Below are 20,928 nucleotides of genomic sequence, written 5' to 3' on the forward strand. Positions count from 1 at the left end.
ATTTGTTCTATAATTGGGCCTGTTTGCTGAGGGGAGAAGCTGCCCAAGATACGCTGAGACCTCGGCTTTCTGTCCCACTGTTATTGTGAACAACCGTGCAACAGCATTCTACTTACAGATTAGATTCCTCATTTGGCAAAGTCTCCAATGCTACAAGTACAAACAATGAAAACAGCATGGAAAAACTAGGCTTAACTTAAATGAAACAAATGAGGCCTGCCAATCTTTTTGTTTGGGATAAAGCTTTTTGTTGGCTATAAAACATAATGGTGACTTCAGATATAAATTTAATATGCTCAAAATTAAACTATTGTTTGTCCTACAGTCGCCTACAACCCAATAATACATTCACAAACATTTACTGAGCTTATTATCTACCTAGCCCTGGTGGAGGGGTGAGGACAGTGGAGAGATAATGACGTACATGAATGTACGTGTGCATATTTAATACCTCACAGTTCTGTCCTTCAAAATCAAGTACTCTGATTTCTTAAAATATCAAGACTAAAGATAGGGGAAAAAATAACAAAATGAAAGAGCAATTCCAGGAACTTCAGAATCTTAGACAACCCAAGGACAGTTTTTAATTTAGAGTTGAACTTCTCCTAAGAAAACACCCCCTGTTGAGTAGACTGGTAGGGAAGCTAGACTCTGGTGGCTCTCCCAGGCTTGGGTGGGTGTGACCAGTACAGCTGAATCAACATCTTCACGGACAGACTGACAGCCAGAAAGGCCAAGAGTTTAGTCCATCTGATTCATCAGTGAATTCTGAATGGTAACATTTCATTGGATCATTCATAGCACCACCAATTAATAGCCAAACACCAATTCTACAGCCATTCATTCAATATGTTTTAAGAGCATTGATAAGGCCAGCAACAGGCCAGGGAGGCCAAGAGCAGACTCAGAGCCTTCCTTTACTTAAAATTGATATGTTACATATTTCATCATGGAATTTTTGCATTAATTTTGCATTTTTAAATAGTGTGTTAAAATATTATGGAGCTTCATTACTGCGTTGTTTTGGTGCCCCCATGAGTTTTCCCCCTCCGGTGAGTGCCTCACTTGCCTCAGCCTTGTCCTGGACCAGGTTTATTATGTGCAAGGCATTTCACCAAGGCATATATGGTATTAAGAGAAGGAAGAGATGCAGATGCTGACTTCTAGAATCATAGCATAACAGGAAGGAAAAGATATGTTCTTAAACAAGGCCAATAAAATGAAAGAGTGTCAAGTGTTTTCAGAGAGGCTCCAACATAATGACAGTGCTTTGGGAGTGATGAGCCAGGGCAGATTCCACAACAAGGCTTCACGGCCCAGCTCAGCCGTGTGATAGCAGGCAGACCACTTAACCACTAGGGACTTCCGTTTCCTCACTTGTGAACTCCAGGGAACGTCACCCACTTCAGAGGATGGCTGTGAGAAGAAACAGGGCAACGTGTGTAAAGCACGCAGGGGTCCACGATCACTGGGGGATCAGGGACCGTGGTCCTATCATCGTGGGCCTGGGGAACATAGATCTAAAATCTCACTTACAATATGGGTGATCATGTCCCTCCATAGAGAGAAGGGTGTAGAAATGCAACACGTTGTTATTAACCTCTGACCTCTGTTATTTGGCAATTTCTTTGCAACATGCTTCAAGGGCTCCATACCAAGTTCTATGTCATTGGGATCAGAAAAATATGTGACACAGGAGAATGTTTTCCACATGATCAGGAGTTTGATTACTGTGATAAATTTCAGGAAATCAGTTTGGCTTATCTCAGGTGAAGAGAAGAAAACTAAGACAATTGTTGAATAATTCATGCACCACTGGGACTGGGAACTAACCAGTTTTCTGAAAAATCACTCTGCAGACCACAGATTTAACACACACACAGACACACACCTACAGACACACACACTTTCTCATTCATATTTGGGCAGTGCCTTAGAATTCAGTTTCTCAATGGTATATATCTTTTCTTTGTTGCAGGAATTGCTTTTTTCATTTGTCAAAAGAAGGAAATACCATTCTGCTTCTAGATAATAAGCCTGTGTTCCCCCAGTGGAACTCTCACTCAATCCAGCAGACAAAGGGAGAGTTGGTTGCACCATAACCGTAGGACCAAAGCATAACTGAAACATTCACCTTCTGTATTTGATGCTTCTGCCCAGATACATCCTTGGGGGAAAATGCATCACTTATACAGAACGTCTCTGTAACGCTCAGGCCCATCTGGTCCTTCTTTTCAGTGAACAAATCCTGACAACATGCTGGCTTCATACATTTCGAAGGCAGCCTCACCACAAGATTTATTCACCTATTCTCCAAACATTGACTGAGTATCTTTCAGGTGGCAGACACTGTGCTGGACATGGGAGAATCCGGTGACACCAGGGAGACAGGCTTTTTACTCCCACTAAGTTTGCAGTTCAACTGAGTTGATGGACAATAGACACCATTAAATAACAAGAAAAATATCAGAGAGCTAATGTGTTCTAGAGAGGATTAAAATCAGGCGCTGTAGTAATGACTATGACAGACGTTGAACTTGAGAGAGGGTGCTCAGGGAAGCAGGTAACATTTCAGCTGAGGCTGGAATGATGAGAAAGAGACTACTCGGTGACGGTTTGTGGGAGGAGGGTTCCAGGCATAGGAAATGCACTATACACATCTTCATCTATTTCCTTTATCAAAGAATCAAGCAGGTACTGAGTCAGTAAATGGACCTTGAGAATCGGGTATTGGGTTTAATAGGATAAGCGTCACAGGGACATAACCTCTGATTTTAGCATCTCTTCTAGCTAATAGAGCCATGATCCATCACACTGTCCCTGACAAAAGGATGAAGACATCTATTCTTCAAGGAATGAGGCCAGAAAGAACTGAATGTAGTGGTGGAAGCTTTGTCTCCATTTCTACTTTATTGAAGCTGGCTTGGGAAGTGAGACATGATATTGGTTTTGTGACAATGGCACTAGGTTCCCTGAATGAGGAATGAACTAGTTTTAGGCTTGGAAGAGAGAGTCATAAAGGACTGAGAGCCACTGGGAGAAGGAAGGAGGGTAAGGGACATTGCAAGATGAGCTTAACAGGAAGGGAGGGAGGAAGATGACCTGAGCCCTTACTAAATGTCTGCCCTGCCATGAGGAGGCCACAAAGGAATGTGGGGACACAAAGGAATCCCTGCCTCAGTGGAGTTTGGGAAATATTCGTGATGGATGACAGCAAAGATGAACAGCTCCTGGCAAAGGCAAAAAAGTAGATGCTTGTTTGGGAGGAAAGGTCATTGAAATAGTCAATACATGAGAGGCTGGAATCCTACTCACTCCTAGAAGACACCCAAGGGCAAGACAGTTGGACAGGCATTGGATTAGATCTGATCCAATCCCTACTCTGGCTGTGTGACCTGGAGCAGGTTGAATCACCTTGCTGGGTAGCAGTTACTGCATCTTTAAAAATGGAGATAGCCACACAGATCATACAAGTCTATAATGAGTTTTAGAGAAGATAATATGGATATATCTGCAACACAGTAACTAATGGCCATGATTATTACATCAAACTTCCTCAGGCTAAGTTTTCATTGCTGACTACTCATGATTTTATTTTTATTTAGTCAGAATTCAAGACTGAGAAGCATGCCTTTCTTTAGTAAACCTAGAAAGTGAGTTTTATCAACGGGTCAGTTATTATCCAAAGTGACAGTTTGTGGGATCCAGAAATCAGTAACAGTTACTGACCACTGCGCTCTCCAACCTACAAGAAACTACTTGTAGCCTTTGCATCCTCTCTACGCCTGGGAAATAGCAGTTTTTCTGCACAGATTACTGTGTAATGTAGAGGTCCTTAGTGTTAGTGACTGAGGCTGCAAACTCAAATGAGACAGACCTTTCTGCTTATCACGTTCATGGGAATGGCCTGAAGTGAAGTGACAAATACCAGGTTTAATTATGTATTTTTCCTTCATGCATCCAACACACCTGTCAAAAGAGATATGCAAGGCCTCAAAGGCCTTGCTTTTCCACCTCCGGCCTTGGCTTCTGCTGCTCCTGACATTTCACATGACCTAAGAGCCATACCCTCTTGGTCACATCTCACCCAATATGACAAAGTCCACCAACAGGCTCCCGCTTATCCACTCTTGTTAACCGCTGAATTTCCAGGACCTTTTACATCTTCCTTCCCATGGTACTTATCTCAACGATCATTGAGACAGTTACTGTTGATGTATCTTATTTCTTCTACTAGACGGGCAGCTCCTTGAGGACAAGTACCTTTATTAGTCACTGCTCTTACCTTCTTTGCCCAGTATAGGTAGAAACTGTTAAATGAATAAAATTAAGCTAAAGATACTCACTGAACAATAGGCCATAGACCCTTCTTAGCCCATGGTGTCTTAAGACACATGTTCACACCCCATGAACAGGCTTTGGAAAAGTTACAAGAAACTCTCTAAACCACATTGTCTTTGCCCATATCGAGTACCTTCCTCAATGAGTCATTATAAGAATGAAATAAGAGATGCATATTCATATCCCATGGATCAAAAGACATCAGTCACTATAAGGACAGAGAGAAAGACTGAGAAAAGACAGACAGAAAGACTGAGCGCACCACTGTCTGTATTCCAAGGGTGAAGAACTTTCATTGCCCTCCTGCTTGTATGGTGTTTCCTGCTTACGTACTTACTAATTTGAGTTCCCAGTGTCTTTTTGCATAACCTAAGCAAGCAGATACCATGCTTCCCCGAAAATAAGACCTAAGCGGAAAATATGCCCTAGCATTTTTCAGGATGACATCCCCTGAACATAAGCCCTAATGTGTGTTTTGGAGCAAAAATTAATATAAGACCCGGTCTTATTTTTGGGGAAACATGGTACCACATTTTTATTATCTATCTAACTATCTACCTTTATTTTTGCATGAGGAGACTTGACTCATTTTCAAAACAAGACCATAGAGATAATCAAGGAACACAAGTTCTACTGGAATTTGTCCAGAGAATGCAGGATAGTCTTGGGGATGTTGTGAGTGTGAGACTCTCACAGAAGTTCCCAAAATAATCTCATTTAAACTTGGAAACAAGCAGGAATTCTGTTGACCTGGGGCCCTGGTCCATTTCCAAAGGAAAATATTGATTTAAAATTTCCGCGAATCAGAATGTATTTGCTGGTAGGGCTCCCGTGTGTGGAGGCATCGAGAAGAAATAATGTCTTTATGTGGTTCTCTTGGACATTCAGAATTTAAGTAGAAAAGATTTTCATCTCAAAGTGCAGTAAAAAAAAGAAAAGAATATTACAATTGCTATCTCCTTCACAGAACACAGACTGGAGACAGAAAATCTGTTACAAAATACAGCCCTGCCACCTAGGATCCATGTGACCTGCAATTTATACTACCTCTGCATGCCTCACTTTCCTTACCTCCAAAGTAAGAATGAAAAGAGGACTCAACTTACGAAAACTGTCGGGAGGATTGAATTAGTTAACATCGAATGCACAGAACAGTATATAGTTGAGAGAATTTGCTCCATAAGAGTCAGCTATTACTATCATGACTTGTGATTATTTCTATCACAAAGATCCTTTGAGACATGTTAAGTGAGAGTAAGAAGAGAGAGGTAAAAATAGCAGAATGGTTATTTTCTTAGTGTGTGGAGACAAACGTAGGTTAATTCCAGGCTCCATCAATTTACCTGCTCCATGATTTTGGGAATGTTAAAAAAAAAAATCTCTAAACCCTAGTTTTTTCATCTTCCTCATTGGGTCATTGTAAGAATTAAATGAAATTATACAGGCAACGCACCTAGCACAGTGCTTGGCAGATAATAATTGTCAGTAAATGTTCCGTAAAATAAGTATGCATTTTTCTACCAGGTTTTCTGACTCAGTGCCAAAATTATCACCCAGTGCCCAGTAAATGCTTCCAAATGCCACTTTGGTCTTTGAGTTTGTTTTAGCAACTCTGAAATGAGAGCTAAGGATAAACATAAAAAGTGACCATTGATGTGTCCATTCTTGTAATATTTAAATAAAATATGCCAGGCATTATCCTCAAACTCCCAGCTGAGGGTACCTTGATGGCATGTCACTCTATAGTGCACCTGGTGGCTGCTGATCAAGACGAAAAGGAGACTGAAACTTTGAATCTCCGCGGTTGACTCTTCAGCCTTTTTCTTTTGTCAGCTGTTTCCAAGGAAAGGTTTTTAAATCATTTGAGCCTCAAACGCAGCATCTTTTGTGCGTGACCATGATCCATTGCACATTTGACTAGACCGATAGTAAATATTACCTATTTTTCCAAGACCCATTCCATTTTCTAAGAATTCTTAGACTACTAGGTTAATATTATGCTCAGCAAGAGACAACTCATAAAAATGTCTCCAAACTTATTTTATGACAGGAATATAGTCATAAAATTATGAATGACTTCCTGGTAACCAAAATGAGAAATGAATGGAGTTAATTAAAAATATAAACCATTTTGCACCATTTTCATCTTCCAGCAATTTTTGTTGTGAGTAGCTGAGTTGTGGAGAGGTAAGAGGCTTGAGGAATATTCTGAGGGACAAAGCAACTTTCTTAGAAACTGAGTTGTTGGCTTTCAGCTGTTACCCAAATAGGCTGCCCTCGTTTTCTCTCGAAAGTAGCTAAACAGAGTCCCTGACAGACTAGAAGGCCACTTGGATCAAACTTGAACCTGATATCATTGGTAATTATTGATATAGTCTTTAAATGGGGGGTGGTCTAGACATGGGATTTATTCTGTACAATTAATAGAATTTCATTTTGAATTCAACACTCTTTAAAGCACATGTGTATGGAACGCAAATAAGTCCTGGTCCACAAGCCCAAGATTAAAAATGAATCATGCCTATGTTGATACTCTGCATCGCTAGATGTGTTATCTCTTACATCACTTCTCTTTTATTACACAATATTCAGTAGAGAACCATGTGTAGGTAGTTTGTTAAGTATTTGTGTTGACAACAAAGACAAAAATCTGCAGAGCTAATATATAACCTAGGATATATTTATTATATCTTGGTGTTTTGTTTTTTTTTTCCAGTTATTCCTAAGTATCAAATATGAGTTCAAAAAGGTGTGGTCTTCAGTGCTTATCCTTTAAAAAAACAACAAAAAGATACCAATATTTAACTCACATTTTCCTCATCAGAATTTGTGGAAAAGGAAAAACATTTTCAGAAACAATGATGTGATTTCAGAGGCTTAGTCTGGACTTTCAAAATTTGTAATGGAAAAACAGAAGGGTTTCCATAAAGCTTATATTTTTAAATTGGCTAATGTAGGGTCAAACAGACCTTAAAAAGAAAGTTCTCCAACAGTCCATTATCCATTTTTAATAAATCACAAACATAGAAGAAATCTATAGCAGCTTAAAAAAGAAAATTTCTTAAGTTAGAGTTTCAGACTAGATGGACTTAGTCCTAAAATACTGGTAAGCAGAGAAGGCAGCTTCTGAGTGTTAAAGCATATTAAAGTCATCTTCATTATAAGCATGGCTCCAAATAACACTTCAGCTCTTCTTGGCAGTGAAGCAAAAGGTTTTCAAATAAGGAATGGAAATTTCTCTCAGCATCCATCTAAATTATAGATCTCTTTGCTGTATAGTAACATTGCCATTCTGTTCAGAGTAATAGGATGAATAAGTACTAAAATGCTTGTCTAGTAGGGCAGCCAGCCTGCAAAAGCCCATTTAACTGTGTACTTTTTAAAATTCTTTCACAGTAGGAATGGATGCATTCAAAATTTAGGAGTTTTCCTTAGGACTGCCCAAGTATCTTAGGTCAAGCTATAAATTTTCCCTGAAGTTCTCTGCCAAAATTATGCTGAGGACTGAGAAGAGAATCCTTCAAATGGTTCCAAGAGTAAACTTTAATCTGCTAGGGAAAAAAAAGAAAGGTAAAATTACATTCCCCTATCTCTGCTTGAGGCCTGTTTGGTGCCAAAGGCTCGGCACCGCATGGCAGGAACACTCTTTGTAGCTGAGGCCTAGAACTCAGAGAAGAAGTGGGAATGTTGGGACATCAAATATTTTGCAGAGGTTTCTCACTAACTCTAGAGAAGCATAAATCTTGCATGCCTGTCTTTCCTGGTGTTGACCTCTGGAAGTACAAAGGCGTCATCCTGCTCACTGATGGGAGGGAGACGAGGGCCAGGTGAAGCGCAAGTCTTTGGAGCCAGGTGGGCTTGGGTCCATACACTGACTCTCTAACTGTGTTGCCCTGGGCATGTTATCTTCACCTCCCTGTGTCTCATCTATAAAATGCTGAGAATCATCACCCCCAGCACTGTCGTGAAGGTTAGAGATAATGATAATAAATAGACTTGGCAGGTACCATGAATTGCTACTTATGGATCCCAGATCCTGGCTGCGTAGGAAAACTATTGTGTAACTATTTCATTAGGTGTAACTCCACACTTCTCATTGTGAACGACTCCTAAACAGAAACAGAACATGCTATGCCATTAGTTTCCTTATACCTAAGACATTCTCCTGTAGGGTATAAAGCTTCGTTTTTGCTTTTTAATAACTAAATTCCAGGATGCATCATAATTACCACAGATTCAGCCCAATCTCCCACATCCTCTGCACTTAAAGCAGAAATAAAATTTCCCTCATTTTGAGTTTGACACTTAAGTGTTATTGAGCCATTAGGGGAGAACTCTTGGGTTATGTGGGCCGAGGAAATTTGTATGTTCTCGAGGTTTCTGAACTTTTAAAGTGGAAACTGAGTCTAATGCAGAGCAAATGAGGAAGCCTCTCCTGAATCTTCTTTCTTTACTGGTCCTTTCCTTCCCCTCACTTTATAAACAAGCTCAACTCTCCCCTTCCTACAAAAAACAAAGTAAAACAAAATATAAACAAAAACCTTTCGCTTAAAGTTTCTCTGTAGGTGTGGTTGAATCTCTAAGAGAGAATATCCAAACTTCTTTGCTGAGAATTCTCTGCTAACTGTCTATATTTCCTCATCATTATTCTTCCACCGGGGCTTTCTGGTTCTGCCCTCGTCATTCCTCTGAAACTGCACTCAGTCAAACCCCTCACTGTCATTTCCAACAGACAAGTCGTACTGTGCCTGCCTGCCTCTCTGCTGCCATTGGAGACTGTTGATCACATCCTGCTTTTGAAACTCCTAACACCTTGGCCTGCGGTCTTGCACTTTCCTAATTCTCCTCATGTAAGTCTGGTTCCTTCTGTTTCTTTCATTGCACAGTTCCCTTCGTATGCCTAATTCTTAAACATGAGTTTAAAGTTCTGCTCTCTGCCTCCTGCTGTTATCACTTTATATATTCTTCTTGGTGATCTTCTCTCTGCTCAATATTTCAACCACTATCTTTATGCTGAAGATTCCCACAGCCATAGTCCTGTCTAGACTGTACTTGACCTTCAGATTCTTACATTCTTACAGGAAGTGTCCATTCCTGATGGACTCTCCCACCTGGATGTTTCCCAGGCAACTCAGAACTGAACACATCTTCTACCCTAACAGGATGCTTTTCTCGAAATTCTCTTAACCGCTGGTACCACCAAACAAACAGCTGCCCAAACTAGAAATCTGGGAGTCATTTTCCACTCACTGACTCAGCACTTCCAACCAATTAATCATCAAGTCCTGACAATTTAGTCCCTTCTTTGGTGTTTTATTGACTCCCTCCCTTTCACCTCTACTACCTCTGTCCTCTTTCAAGCCCTCATCATCTCTCAGCCAGACCGCCAGATGGTTCCCTAACTACCTCCCCTGTCAATCTTATACCGCTCCAATCGACCCTCCTCACACACTATTTATTGTCTGAAGGATAATGAACAGGCAGGTCCAGCAGTGCAGTGACAAATGTCCAGTAGCAAAGTCACACAAAAGGTTCCTCCAGAAAAATCTTGTCTACACTTGATATCTCTTTATTATTGCCCAATACATAGCTCTCTAGACTTCCTGTTGATTCTAAGAGCCAACAAATGCCCTTATAATAAACACCTTTTCTGCTTAAACAGCCAACTCATGCTGTTTGTAATGAAGATCTTTGACCATAATTACAGATTTATGTTTCCTCCGATGGTTGCCACCAAGGTTAAGGACCATGACCTTGTATGCACTCCCTGTTCTTTATGTACTCCAACGACTAATACAGTGCTTGGTGGATAGTAAGCACTCAAATGCTTGTTTATACAATAAATATTCTTAGGAGCTTCTCTTGTAAAACACATGATTCATCCAGGATACGATGAAGTTATGGTATGGTACCACTTGTTCTGTTTCATCATCTTATTCTGAGCCTCAGAATCCCCGAAAACACAAACAACTTTCTCATAAAGTAGAGAAAGCAAATATTCTGGCAGATTTCACTGAATCACAAACCTAATCCTTTGGTTTCTCCATGAGTCACATCAGTGGGCAAGAGATTCTTCTAGGAGCAGACACACAGCTCTACCTGCTTTTACCCATCAGGGTGGGCACTACTGATGTCTCACACTTGAGGTGCTTAGAAACAACAGCTCTCAAAAGCCAGTTCAAAGTCTGATAATCTTTTGCCAAAAATACTTTTCAGACCAAGCAGTGTCTCTGTTGAGGTTGCACTGTGATTGTTTGTGATGGCAGAGGATCAAAGGACTTAGGCAGCGCTGATGGCTAAATAATCCAAGGGCTATTTGTCCACTGGTATGTCAGGGATGAGGCAGACCACATATTGGTGAGGCAAGCTGAAATACCGCTTCACTGTTATATTTGGAAATTACAACAGAAGCCTCCAAAATCTTTGAAGCCCTATAGTAGGAAGGGTTATTAAACACAACCTTTTTCACTACAGGGGAAAATGTCAAGGCTTTTCTATTTTTTTTTCCTATCTATTTATCTATCTCAACACGAGCTTTAGAGGTTGATTAAATTTGAAGTGTTTGTTGATACAAGATACTGTTTGTCGGGTGTGGTGGAGAGGACGTGATCCCTGTTCTCAAAGATGCAACAACATCCCAATGACGGGAAGGGGCGGGGACTCCAATAAGGAGATGCTAATAAGAGTTACAAGGTGGGAAGTGAAGAGAGAAATGGGAAGCGAGGGAAGGGAGAGGTTCATTTACCTGGGAAACTCAGGGAATGTTTCAAGAAAGAGCTGGACCTTAAAGCATACATAGGATTTAAGTAGGCCAAGATGGGGCAGGGGAATAACAAATCAGAATAATACAAGTGTTAAGAACAGTGCAACTAGAGCAAAGAAGCAATAAAGTAAAGGGCATATTGAGTGAACAGCATATTAAGGATTAAAGGGAGGGTGGAGTAGAAATATAATTTGGGGCCAGTCGTGAAGGGTCTTGAGTGCCAAGCTAGGCAGCTTATACTTTATTTGTGGGCAACTGATAATCATCAAGGGATTCTTAACAAGAGGACATTTCTTCTTTCTTACCTCTGGAGAGGGCGGGGAGTTGGCAGTCATTCTAAGGCTCTGTCCTCAACCCTGGCCACATATTAGAAAGGCCTGGGGAGATTGTTAATTTGTAGTGATTGGTTTTTAGTGAACAATGCCAAGTCTGGCCCCATTTCTGACCAAATAAATCAGAATCTCTTGGGGTACAGCCTGGACATGATGATTTTTAAAGGCAATTTTAGGTGTTTTTAACATCTAGTGAGGGTTAAGAACCACTGGCCTAATGCATAGGCTATATATATGTATATATGTGTATGTATATATACATATATATATATATATATATATATATATATATATATATATATATAATTAAATACTCCAAGAACCTAGATCTGAATACATGAATACATGTATATCATTGAGTTGATAAGACAAGCATAAGAAAAATTGAAAGAGAGTGACGGGAAAATTAGCAGATATGAAAATCAGGGTTGACCAGCCAAGATGGCCAAGGCATGTTCAACTACCTCCTGTTCTATTTATTGAGATATCCATCACTTCTATTAACATAAATGAGTTTCACTCAAATTCTTAAAAGTGAAACATTGTTTAGTAAAAGAAGGAGGACGACTGCTGGGGTGACATACCAAAGAGGTTCGGCTATTGTAAGAACCAGGATTTCTTACGAATGCTATATCCCAAGATGCAAGTCACGTAACATGGTAACTGTAGCCTAAGAGATTGAAGACGGCAATGGAGGCAGACAGTCTTATGACAAGATATTGCGTTTTCCTCCCAACATATTGTGGCCACAGCTGACTTCTGCAATTATGAGCAGGGAAACACACTAAAAATCCCCAGGCACCTTGCTGAGAACCAAGCCCGGAGCTGGGTACCATCTCTCCATTGAGCAACTCTAATCTGAGTAGGGACGAACCCAGACTGGGTGTTGGCATTGATAGGAAGAAGTCTGGCCAGACAGAGCCTACGTCCAGAGAAGTTAGTCAAGACTGGAGGGGCAGACAGATATTACCAGTCCAGGCTGGTTAAATCCCACTGGAGGGGTCAAGCAAGAGATCTCAAGTAGGCCAAGGGTGAGGGGCCTGCCCAAGAGGTTAGTAGATGAGAGAGGAGTTTGGCTAAGCATCTCATAGAAGGCACCAGCACCACCAATCACGGGGCCTGATTGATGCTCAGGTACCAGCTCTGTGGGATGGATACAGAGGGAAGGGCAGGCTGGAGTGGGACAGGGATGGGACAGAGCACAAAGCATTCCTGACACAAACTAAGGAAAAGTCTAAGCGTCTGGGAGAGACTTTAAGCCACAAGTGAACTTGGTCTTATTACTTACCTCCATACCTCGTTCAGGCACGCACGCGTTAGATGGCTCGAGAGGCTCATGGATGCTTAAAATAGAGGCAAATGATAAGACGAAGGAAGTTCTTCCTTTGGTAGAAATGAAAAGCAAATGGCAAAACTATAATCAAAAGAAAATTAGACTCTTCTTAGCTCCCCGGAAGCTGTGTTGGAAAGCTGTTTGATTTCGAAGAAATCATGATCGATAAAAATACAAATCTAGTCATAGTGAGAGTAAGAATAACAGGTCATATGTATCAAGTGCTCAGTACGTATTACACGTATTAATGTATTCAATCTGCACAACAACCTCATGAGATGGGTACTTTTATTATCCCCATTTTACTGCTGAGACACAGAGAGGATAACTAACTCGCCCAAGACCACACAGTTTGAAAAGGCAGAGACTGGATTCTAATCCAAGCTTTCCAACTCCAGAGTTTGCACTAACCACTAGGTGTAAGTTGTTTCTCATGATAAGGAATCACCTTTGAAGGTATAGAATGAACCAGGAGCCTAAATGAAAATACATAAGGACTTTTTAATAATCCGATGCTTCATCTATTTATTTAGAAAATTCATTCATTCAACAAATCTTTATTGAACATCTACTATGTGTTAGGTCTTTCTCTATATGCTGAAGATTTCAGGCAGGTGGGATCCCTACACACCTGAAAAAGTGAATAAATACACTAAATGACCACAAGTGTTGTGTTTTGTGGGTTTGGTAGGCTCAATGCACTGCACCTTTGGAACCCATTCTCTTCCACATGGGTGCATTATAATTATATCTCTGATGAAGAGTTTCCAAAAAGTTATAATTAAGACACCAAAGCTCCGGGATCCAGTGGAGACTGAGATGAGGCAGCAATGCTGGAGGGAAAATCTTGTGAAGAGCCCAGAGAACGAGAGGTTGCCACTGCCTGAGTCTAGGCCCAGTGGGTTCCTGCGAGGATTGAGGACACGGCACTGATGACCTCTAAGGCCCAGCTCTAAGATCTAGAATCCCAGGCAGAACCCTGTCGCGCGCAGGCACAGCACACAACAAGCACGCTCAAACTGACAGCAGTCGGAGCCAGCGCTGCCTAGGGAATGCCACGTGATACTGCAGAATAACTTATCAATTCTTGGTATCAACCGTCTTTCCGAGAGACATACAAGGAACACTCCCAACCTGTGCTGCTATCCACCCTCTTCACAATGTGGGGGTTGTGTTCCTGCTGAGAGGGCACCAGGAGACGAACAAGCAGGGGCCATGCAGGCCCAGGGACTGGGGATTGCCTTGTAAACTGATTAGGATGGGATGCTGGGTCCAACCCCCAGGGTCAGGAAAAGAGCTGCAATCTGCAGGAAGGGAGGACTGCTCCTCCTCTCCCTGGAAGATCCCTTTGGGATCTTTGCCTGGCTTTTGGCTCTAGCTGGGCCTTACGAAGCATCAGTCAGGATTTATCACTATTTATAATGACTGGCACATGACTGAGTGCAGAACTGAAACTCAGGTGGCCACGTGACTGGACGTGTCCTTGAGAGAGAAGGAAGGAGTTTGGGTGAAGAACAGGGGTGTTAGAAAGAGACACCCATAGGTCCTTAGAATGTAATTTCAGCACACTTTTTACCATGGCCCCACCCCGCACCCCTCGGTTATGCCAAACCTCTGGTCTGGTGCCGACTCAGATACCAGCCCTTGCTCCCAGGTACAAATACTATTCAAATTCTTCCGATATTAGGCAATTTCTCAAACCCCGACCCTCATAGCTGTAGAAAAAATGCCTTCCCTACAAAAGTGCTTTGAGTTTCCTTTTTGGCCTCATCTTAACCTGACACCTTTCAGTAGCTACCTTCCCATCCTGTGTGTCTTGGTGTTTCAAATTTCCAATTAAGTAGCAGTACCAGGATTTGGATTTTACTCCTCTCCCTTCCCCAGTTCCTCCGATGGAGTCAGGTTAAAGGTGCTAAGGCAAAATGTCCACAACTTAGAAGTGGAGCCAAAATCTACCTGATGACTAACTTAGATTGTGACTCTTCAGATGAGAGGCCAACTTTCTAGTCTCCAAGAATCCTCAGCCGAAGGGCTTCTGCCCCCACAGCTGGCACTGGGGAAATGGAACCAACAGTCTCGATTTCAGTTGAGGACCACTGTTCAAAGAGATTCCAATATGCTCTGAATTGTGAATAAAGAAGATGCTTATAGGACAAAATAGATCTCTTCTTTCCTGGATTTAATTCAAAACTAAAACGGAGAAACGAGTTCAAATTTAAGTCTGATATAATCACACTTGCCTTGACAAGTTAGGGAAAACAAAAAAATTCTACCAAAAAAAAAAAAAATGCAACCATTGTCAATACTAGAAAGTAGAGGAGGCTATATTGCAGGGCCAGGTCACCTGCACAGGCTGCGCCCTGTCCCTGGGGTGCCGTCCATTGTGGTACACAACCCAAGTCAACACACTGCGCTGTCCAAACTCACCCATTCTGTGCCCAGGGGAGACCAAGTGTGTTTCAAAATGGCCATGAACTAGAGACATTGGGATTGCAATCATAGATGCTTAGAGACCTAATACTTGAAATGAACCAAAGGGGTGGACTTCAAATACAATTCTGGGGAGCTGGGGAGATATTTGAAGACAATTATCCCCAGATTTGAATCTCCTGTGATGAAATTCTACTTAGCAGATTCGTTTTCCTACTCAGTTCCCTTCACTGGACTTTAGCCTTGTTCTCTCCACTGTAAATTAATCTAGTGACCAAGGACATATAGAAAGTGCCATTTGTGTTCCAAATACTATGAACAAAAGTCTTTGAAACCTAGTTTTCTGCGGTGGATACAACACATGGAGCTAGATAGACCCAGTTTCCAAGGACTTTTGCAGCAAGATGAAAGAAATTTACAGAGAAGCTTGCAAGCAACTTGCCAAATTTCAGCCCAGGACAATTTTATTATCTTTAATTTACCAACCTAGAAATGGGTTTATAACAGAAATTCTTAGTGATGGCTTCTCAGCTGGCAACCACAGCAGTTGGCACACAACTAATTTACTGTTTCTCTGGAGAGGACCGTTATGTCCAAGTTCTGGTCTTTGAACAGCTCAATTTGTATTGACCAAAGCCTAACCAGCCTGCTCTGCCTGGAGTGCTCATGTGAGAATGAATTCACTTCCCCCAGCCAAACCAGTAGTCCCAGACCTGAGCCAGAAAGCAGTGGCTGTTAAAAGTCAGAAAGCAAGCAAAATGGGAAGAAACAGTGCCTTCATTATATTATTAAACCATAATCACCTTTCCCTATAAGCATCTTTCTGTTTTCCCTGAAGGGGCACTGTTTAACTGCCACTGGTGCAGAGGTGCCAACTCAGCGGAGAGCACTTCCTGTAGGTCTGGGAGGCGGCTGAGTTTAGCAGGCTGTGGCATGCCCACTGGCCCAGGCGGCAGCAGGCTTTGAGGGGGGCACCCTCCTGAGAGAGGACTGGGGGGTCAGGAGGAGGGGGTCAGGGACTCAGGCCCCTGGAGGGTGCATGCTCAGAGAATGAGGATCCTGGAATAACAGGTGATGTTGATTTCCTTTTCTCCGAGCTAGGATTAGGCTGAGGCAAGAGAGGTCTCTAGAGCACAAGATTTAAGGTTTTTACTCCCAGGGTCGTGCAAGTGGCTCCTTTACCCTAGTCCCAGCGCTGCTCAGGGTCACCAGCTGAGGGGTGTGTGTGTGTGTGTGTGTGTGTGTGTGTGTGTGTGTGTGTACACACATATTGTGAAGGTCAGTGTCTCTTAAAGTGTGGTCCTCAGCCAGACCAGCAGCAGCAGCACGTGGGAATTTGTTAGAAATGCAGATTCTCAGGCTCCACCCAGCCGAACTGAATCAGAAGCTCAGGGGGTGAGGCCCAGCAATCTGTGTTGTAACTCATGCACCCGGTAATTCCGATGCAGCTCGTTTGCAAAGCACTGTGCTAGAGAATACAGCCTCCAAAGCCAGTCCCGTGGCCTCTGTCAGGCCGTCTCTCAAAATGTTTCACACACAGCCAGAACAGGGAAAGGGAAGGGGTGAGATGAAAGAGACTTTCCTAAGGCCATCATCAGCCAGGTAGGAATCCCTCAGATAACAAATCAGGAATTGCTTTTTCCCAGCTACCCCTAAATAAACTGTGGTAGACAGGACTTGGCAATCGTTGGCAATAAATAAAGATTACTACTGAGCTAGTTCCCTGTTTTTTCCCCTAACCAGGCAGCTCTGAGCTGACCACTCAAAGACACCATGTGACACAGGCCAGTCATCTGAATAGTCTAATACTGAGATTCTCTCTGGTTTAAAATGGGGTGAACATCATCCTACAGTGAGGGGCAGAGAAGCTAATGTATGCAAAGCCCCAAACAGAAGCCTGGAGCAGAGTAAACTGTAATGACAGTTCCTACATCCGAATCAGGGGTCCTGGGCTCCACCCTTCTCCAGGGAGCCAAGCTGGATGATTGGAGGCATGAGGACAATTGAAAGGGGAAGGAGGTTAGCTGGTCTCCTTTAAACAGCAGGATTGTTCTAAAGAGGCTCTTTCCGAATCCAAATGGCCTGAGGCATCAATCTTCTAAAGGGGGTCCACAAGTGAGGGAGAAAGGAGAGGAGAAGGGACACTCAATGCCTGCTGTGGGGCACTGGAGAACTACTTATTTTTACTAAATAAATGAAGGGTAAGAAGTTACATCTTAGTTCAAACTTTGTCAGTAGAACCCAAATGGTGAGACCACAACTAACACCGGCCAGCTGAGTGACCTCGCACACAAGGTCATGGACTTGGTTTCCTCTTTTGCCAAGTGCTGGGTTATAAATACAACAGGAGTATGAGAATGGAGTCATGCAACAAAACACTGTCAGGCACAACATAAATGTGAGATCTTAGCATTGAGATCCCATCACAGAATTATGGAACCATTCCTGCAGGGCGCGATGAGAACCTTCCCAGCTCACAAAGGTGTCTACTGAGGACCAGAGAGGATGATGGCGGGCCAGGGGCACACAGGAGGTGGGTGACAATCATTAGTTGTGCCCCCTTTCTCCTCTCCATTAAGGAGTCCCGGGGGGAGGGGCAAAACCTTCTGCCCACAGGCCAGGTAAACAAAGCACGCCCCCCGCCCCACCCCCATCTCTTCCTTGGCCATCCACGCAGCACAGCTGAGGTTTGGAAGGAGGATCCGTGACGCACACTTTTCCTCCCCACGGGATTTAACTCCAAGATAACATTACCCATGTGAAAGAGCCAACCAGCAGGAGGAAAGTTCATCTCGGACCCCTGTGCACTAAAGCCCCTTACCTTCCTCATTTAAAATCCACGGCAGGAATGCAAATACCGAGTCAAAGCCACAGGTGCTCTCTTCAAAGGTGCAGGACCCAGCGGGCAGGTCCAGGGCACCGGCAAGCTGCAGGGCTGCGGGCACAAAGTGAGTTTCAGTTCCGGCTCCGGCCGGGGAGCGTTTGCATCAACTCGGGGCACCCCTGGGAAACTACCTGGTGAAAGTGGGGGAAAGGCGTGGAGGAGGGGGCAGGAGAGAAATGCACTACTAACCCCTTCCCTCCCCACCTCCAGGGTGCCTCCAGTGTAAGAACCGGTGCGCACCCCCATCGCCACCCCAGGGTTGGCTTGGGGAGCGAGGTTAGCGGCTGCGGAGAAGGATCCGAAGGCACCCTGGGATGGCCCAACCCAGGACCACCAGCCCCGCCACTGGGGTTGCAGGAGAGGGGGAGGGTCACGAGAGTGTCCCGGGGGGGGGGGTTCCCCCTTACCTTGCACTGCCAGGAGGACGCCCCTTAACAGCATGGTTGCGCTTCAGGGCGGAGGACCAGAAAGGGGTGCAAGCTGCCAGGCAGCTGGGACTAGCAGCTCCCAGCTGAAGGAGCGTGGGAGGCGGGGGCGCGGGGGGACCGGGAGGGAGAGGCAAAGCGTGCTCTTGGAGCTGCCCAACTTTGCAAAGCGGCTCCCGGAGCTGAGCGGAAAGCTGAAGGTGCCTGAATGGAGAGAGCGGCTAATTCTGCTGCAGCCGCGGGTCTGACCACGTCTCTACTGAGGCCGGCCCGCGCGGCACAGCTGGTCCCGGGCGAGGATGGGGCTGGGTGGGGAGGAGACAACTGCACCCATTTGAAAAGCCAGCCAGGACTGGCTGGGAGAGGAGAGGTCGGGATGCAGTGACTCCGCTCAGGATTTTAAAGCTTGGGTCCAGACCCCTTGCAGACACTTGGAGGGGGCAGGCCTTCCAGGAGCCCCTCCACTGGGTTGGGACAGGAGGCCCTCTGCCCCGCCCATCAGCGGTGGGAACCAGCTTATTTCTGGGGACAGCCTCCCCGCATCTGGCACGCCAGTCCTCCAAGGCTGGCCCTAATTTAAACTTCTTCTCTGCAGAATAGAAGAGCGTAGAATTCTCCTAGGAAAACCTAGAGGAAATTTTGGAAACTGTAGGGTGGAATAAGCTTTATGTCTCAGGAGTTTCAGCATTTATGGCCCAGTAATGCTAACTTTGGAATACCACCCCCCCACACGCACCCCCCCTTTTTAGCAGTGGAATGTCTGGCATGCCTGGTGCTCAGCATTCCCTCTGTCCGGTGAAATGGGGGCATTCCTCCTCTCCAGAGAGCCATGGTAAATTAATAGAAGGTCTCTAAATTGGGATGTGGGGCACGGGGGTGGTGATATGGGGGAGGGGTTTGCTGGGAGGTACCCACGTGCTACAAATTTGCTTTGGGCACTAAGTGGGTCTTTAAAAATGTTCTCTTCCAGTAAAGAAAATTGTGGGGTTTTGGGGGTTTTTTTGTTTTTCTTTTCTATCCTCATTATAATTTTGTGCAGGCAATTTTATGCCTAGGGTAGTGGTTCTCAAACCTGAGGAGCATCAGAATCCCCTGGAGGGCCCCCCCATCAGTTTCTGATCCAATAGATCTGGAGTGGGGCCGGAGGTTCTGCACATTCCTGACAAGTTTCCAGATGCTCAGACGGATGCTGCTAGTCTGCAACCACGCTTTGAGGACCACAGCCTAACAAACTCCTGTTCAACTATCAAAGCCCTACTCACATGCCATCACCTGGTTTCACATGCCTTCCTTGTCCTTCGTTGGCAGCTCCTGAGAAGAAGCTGTCTCCTTGGCTGTTTCTTGTTGTCTCTCCGACCCCTGAACATTGGAGTGCCTCTCGGTTCTGTTCTTTTACCTCCTGCTTCTTTCTCTACTCACTTCTTCAGGGATTTCATCCACTCATAGTTTGAAACACCAACGATAGGCCAATGACTCCCAAATGCGTATTTCTCTCCCCGACTGCCCGCTAAGTCCAGCCTCTTCTGCCTCGCTGCCCCTTCAACATTCTCATTTGGACACTTACGAGCTAGTCCATCCTTAACAGGTCCCAACAGGAAGGCCGAAGGTTCCTTCTCACGCCTGCCTCTCCTCTGCATAAAAATCTTAGTGTTATCCTTGACTCTTCTCTTCCTCTCAGGACATTACCAAATTCTGTCGTTCGGGACTCAGAATATAGCAGGTGCTGACCACGCCCACCGTCACTGGCTCTAAACAGCCATCGTCGTCCGCGGGATATTACAGCAGCCTCCTAACAGTGGTCTCCCTGCTCCTTCTGCCTTGCCCACCTCCACTCTATTCTTAACCCAGTAGTCAGGGGATCCGTTTAATACAGACACTGGGTTATGTTTCTTCTTGGCTCAAGGCTCCTCACAACTTCCCAAATCATCCAGCAAAACGCAAAATCTTCACAACGACCTACTAGGTCCTACAAGATCTGTCCCCATCCTTCTGAGCTCATCAATCCAGGGGTGAACAAGACACATTCTCTGCCTCTGGGATGGAGACTGACCCATGAAAGGATCATTTCAATAAAATACGTTGGTGAGATAGAAGAAAGGCTCTTGTAAACATTTAAAACCCAGGGACCAGGGAGGTAACAAATGAATGCCGAGTGCTGGTGTCAGGGAGACAATGGGGAGTGATGGTGAATGGGAGCAAGCAGGCCTAACCAACGGGCATCGCTGGCACCAGCCTGGGGCACAGCTGCCATGGTGGGACAGAGGTCCAGCATCGTCCGTTCCACCCATTTTTCAAAAGAAGCCCGATGTCCAGATTTATATGTAATAGCTCTGGCAATTAATTAAAACAAAATATATTTGAACCTTTGTGGGAGTAAACCAAAACCTGCTCAATTCATTTCTTGAGCTGGAGTTGACAGC

The 20,928-nt window shown here is 44.1% G+C and overlaps 1 protein-coding gene across 1 annotated transcript in view; it reads right to left on the bottom strand.

Annotated features, from left to right (window-relative positions):
- MAMDC2 (MAM domain containing 2) overlaps positions 1-18,901 on the bottom strand; it is a 132,583-nt gene extending 113,682 nt beyond the window's left edge. The window contains exons 1-2 of the mRNA XM_019730591.3: positions 18,491-18,901; positions 18,021-18,134 (exon numbers count right to left, since the gene is read on the bottom strand). Of these exons, the coding sequence (XP_019586150.3) occupies positions 18,021-18,134; positions 18,491-18,524 (148 nt within the window). The 5' untranslated portion in view covers positions 18,525-18,901. The remainder of the gene's footprint in view (positions 1-18,020; positions 18,135-18,490) is intronic.
- Positions 18,902-20,928: the final 2,027 nt, after the last annotated feature.

The sequence above is a fragment of the Rhinolophus sinicus genome, chromosome 16 (genome assembly GCF_057876585.1).
Source record: "Rhinolophus sinicus isolate RSI-liver-muscle chromosome 16, RSI-T2T, whole genome shotgun sequence".
Classification (NCBI taxonomy): Eukaryota; Metazoa; Chordata; class Mammalia; order Chiroptera; family Rhinolophidae; genus Rhinolophus; species Rhinolophus sinicus.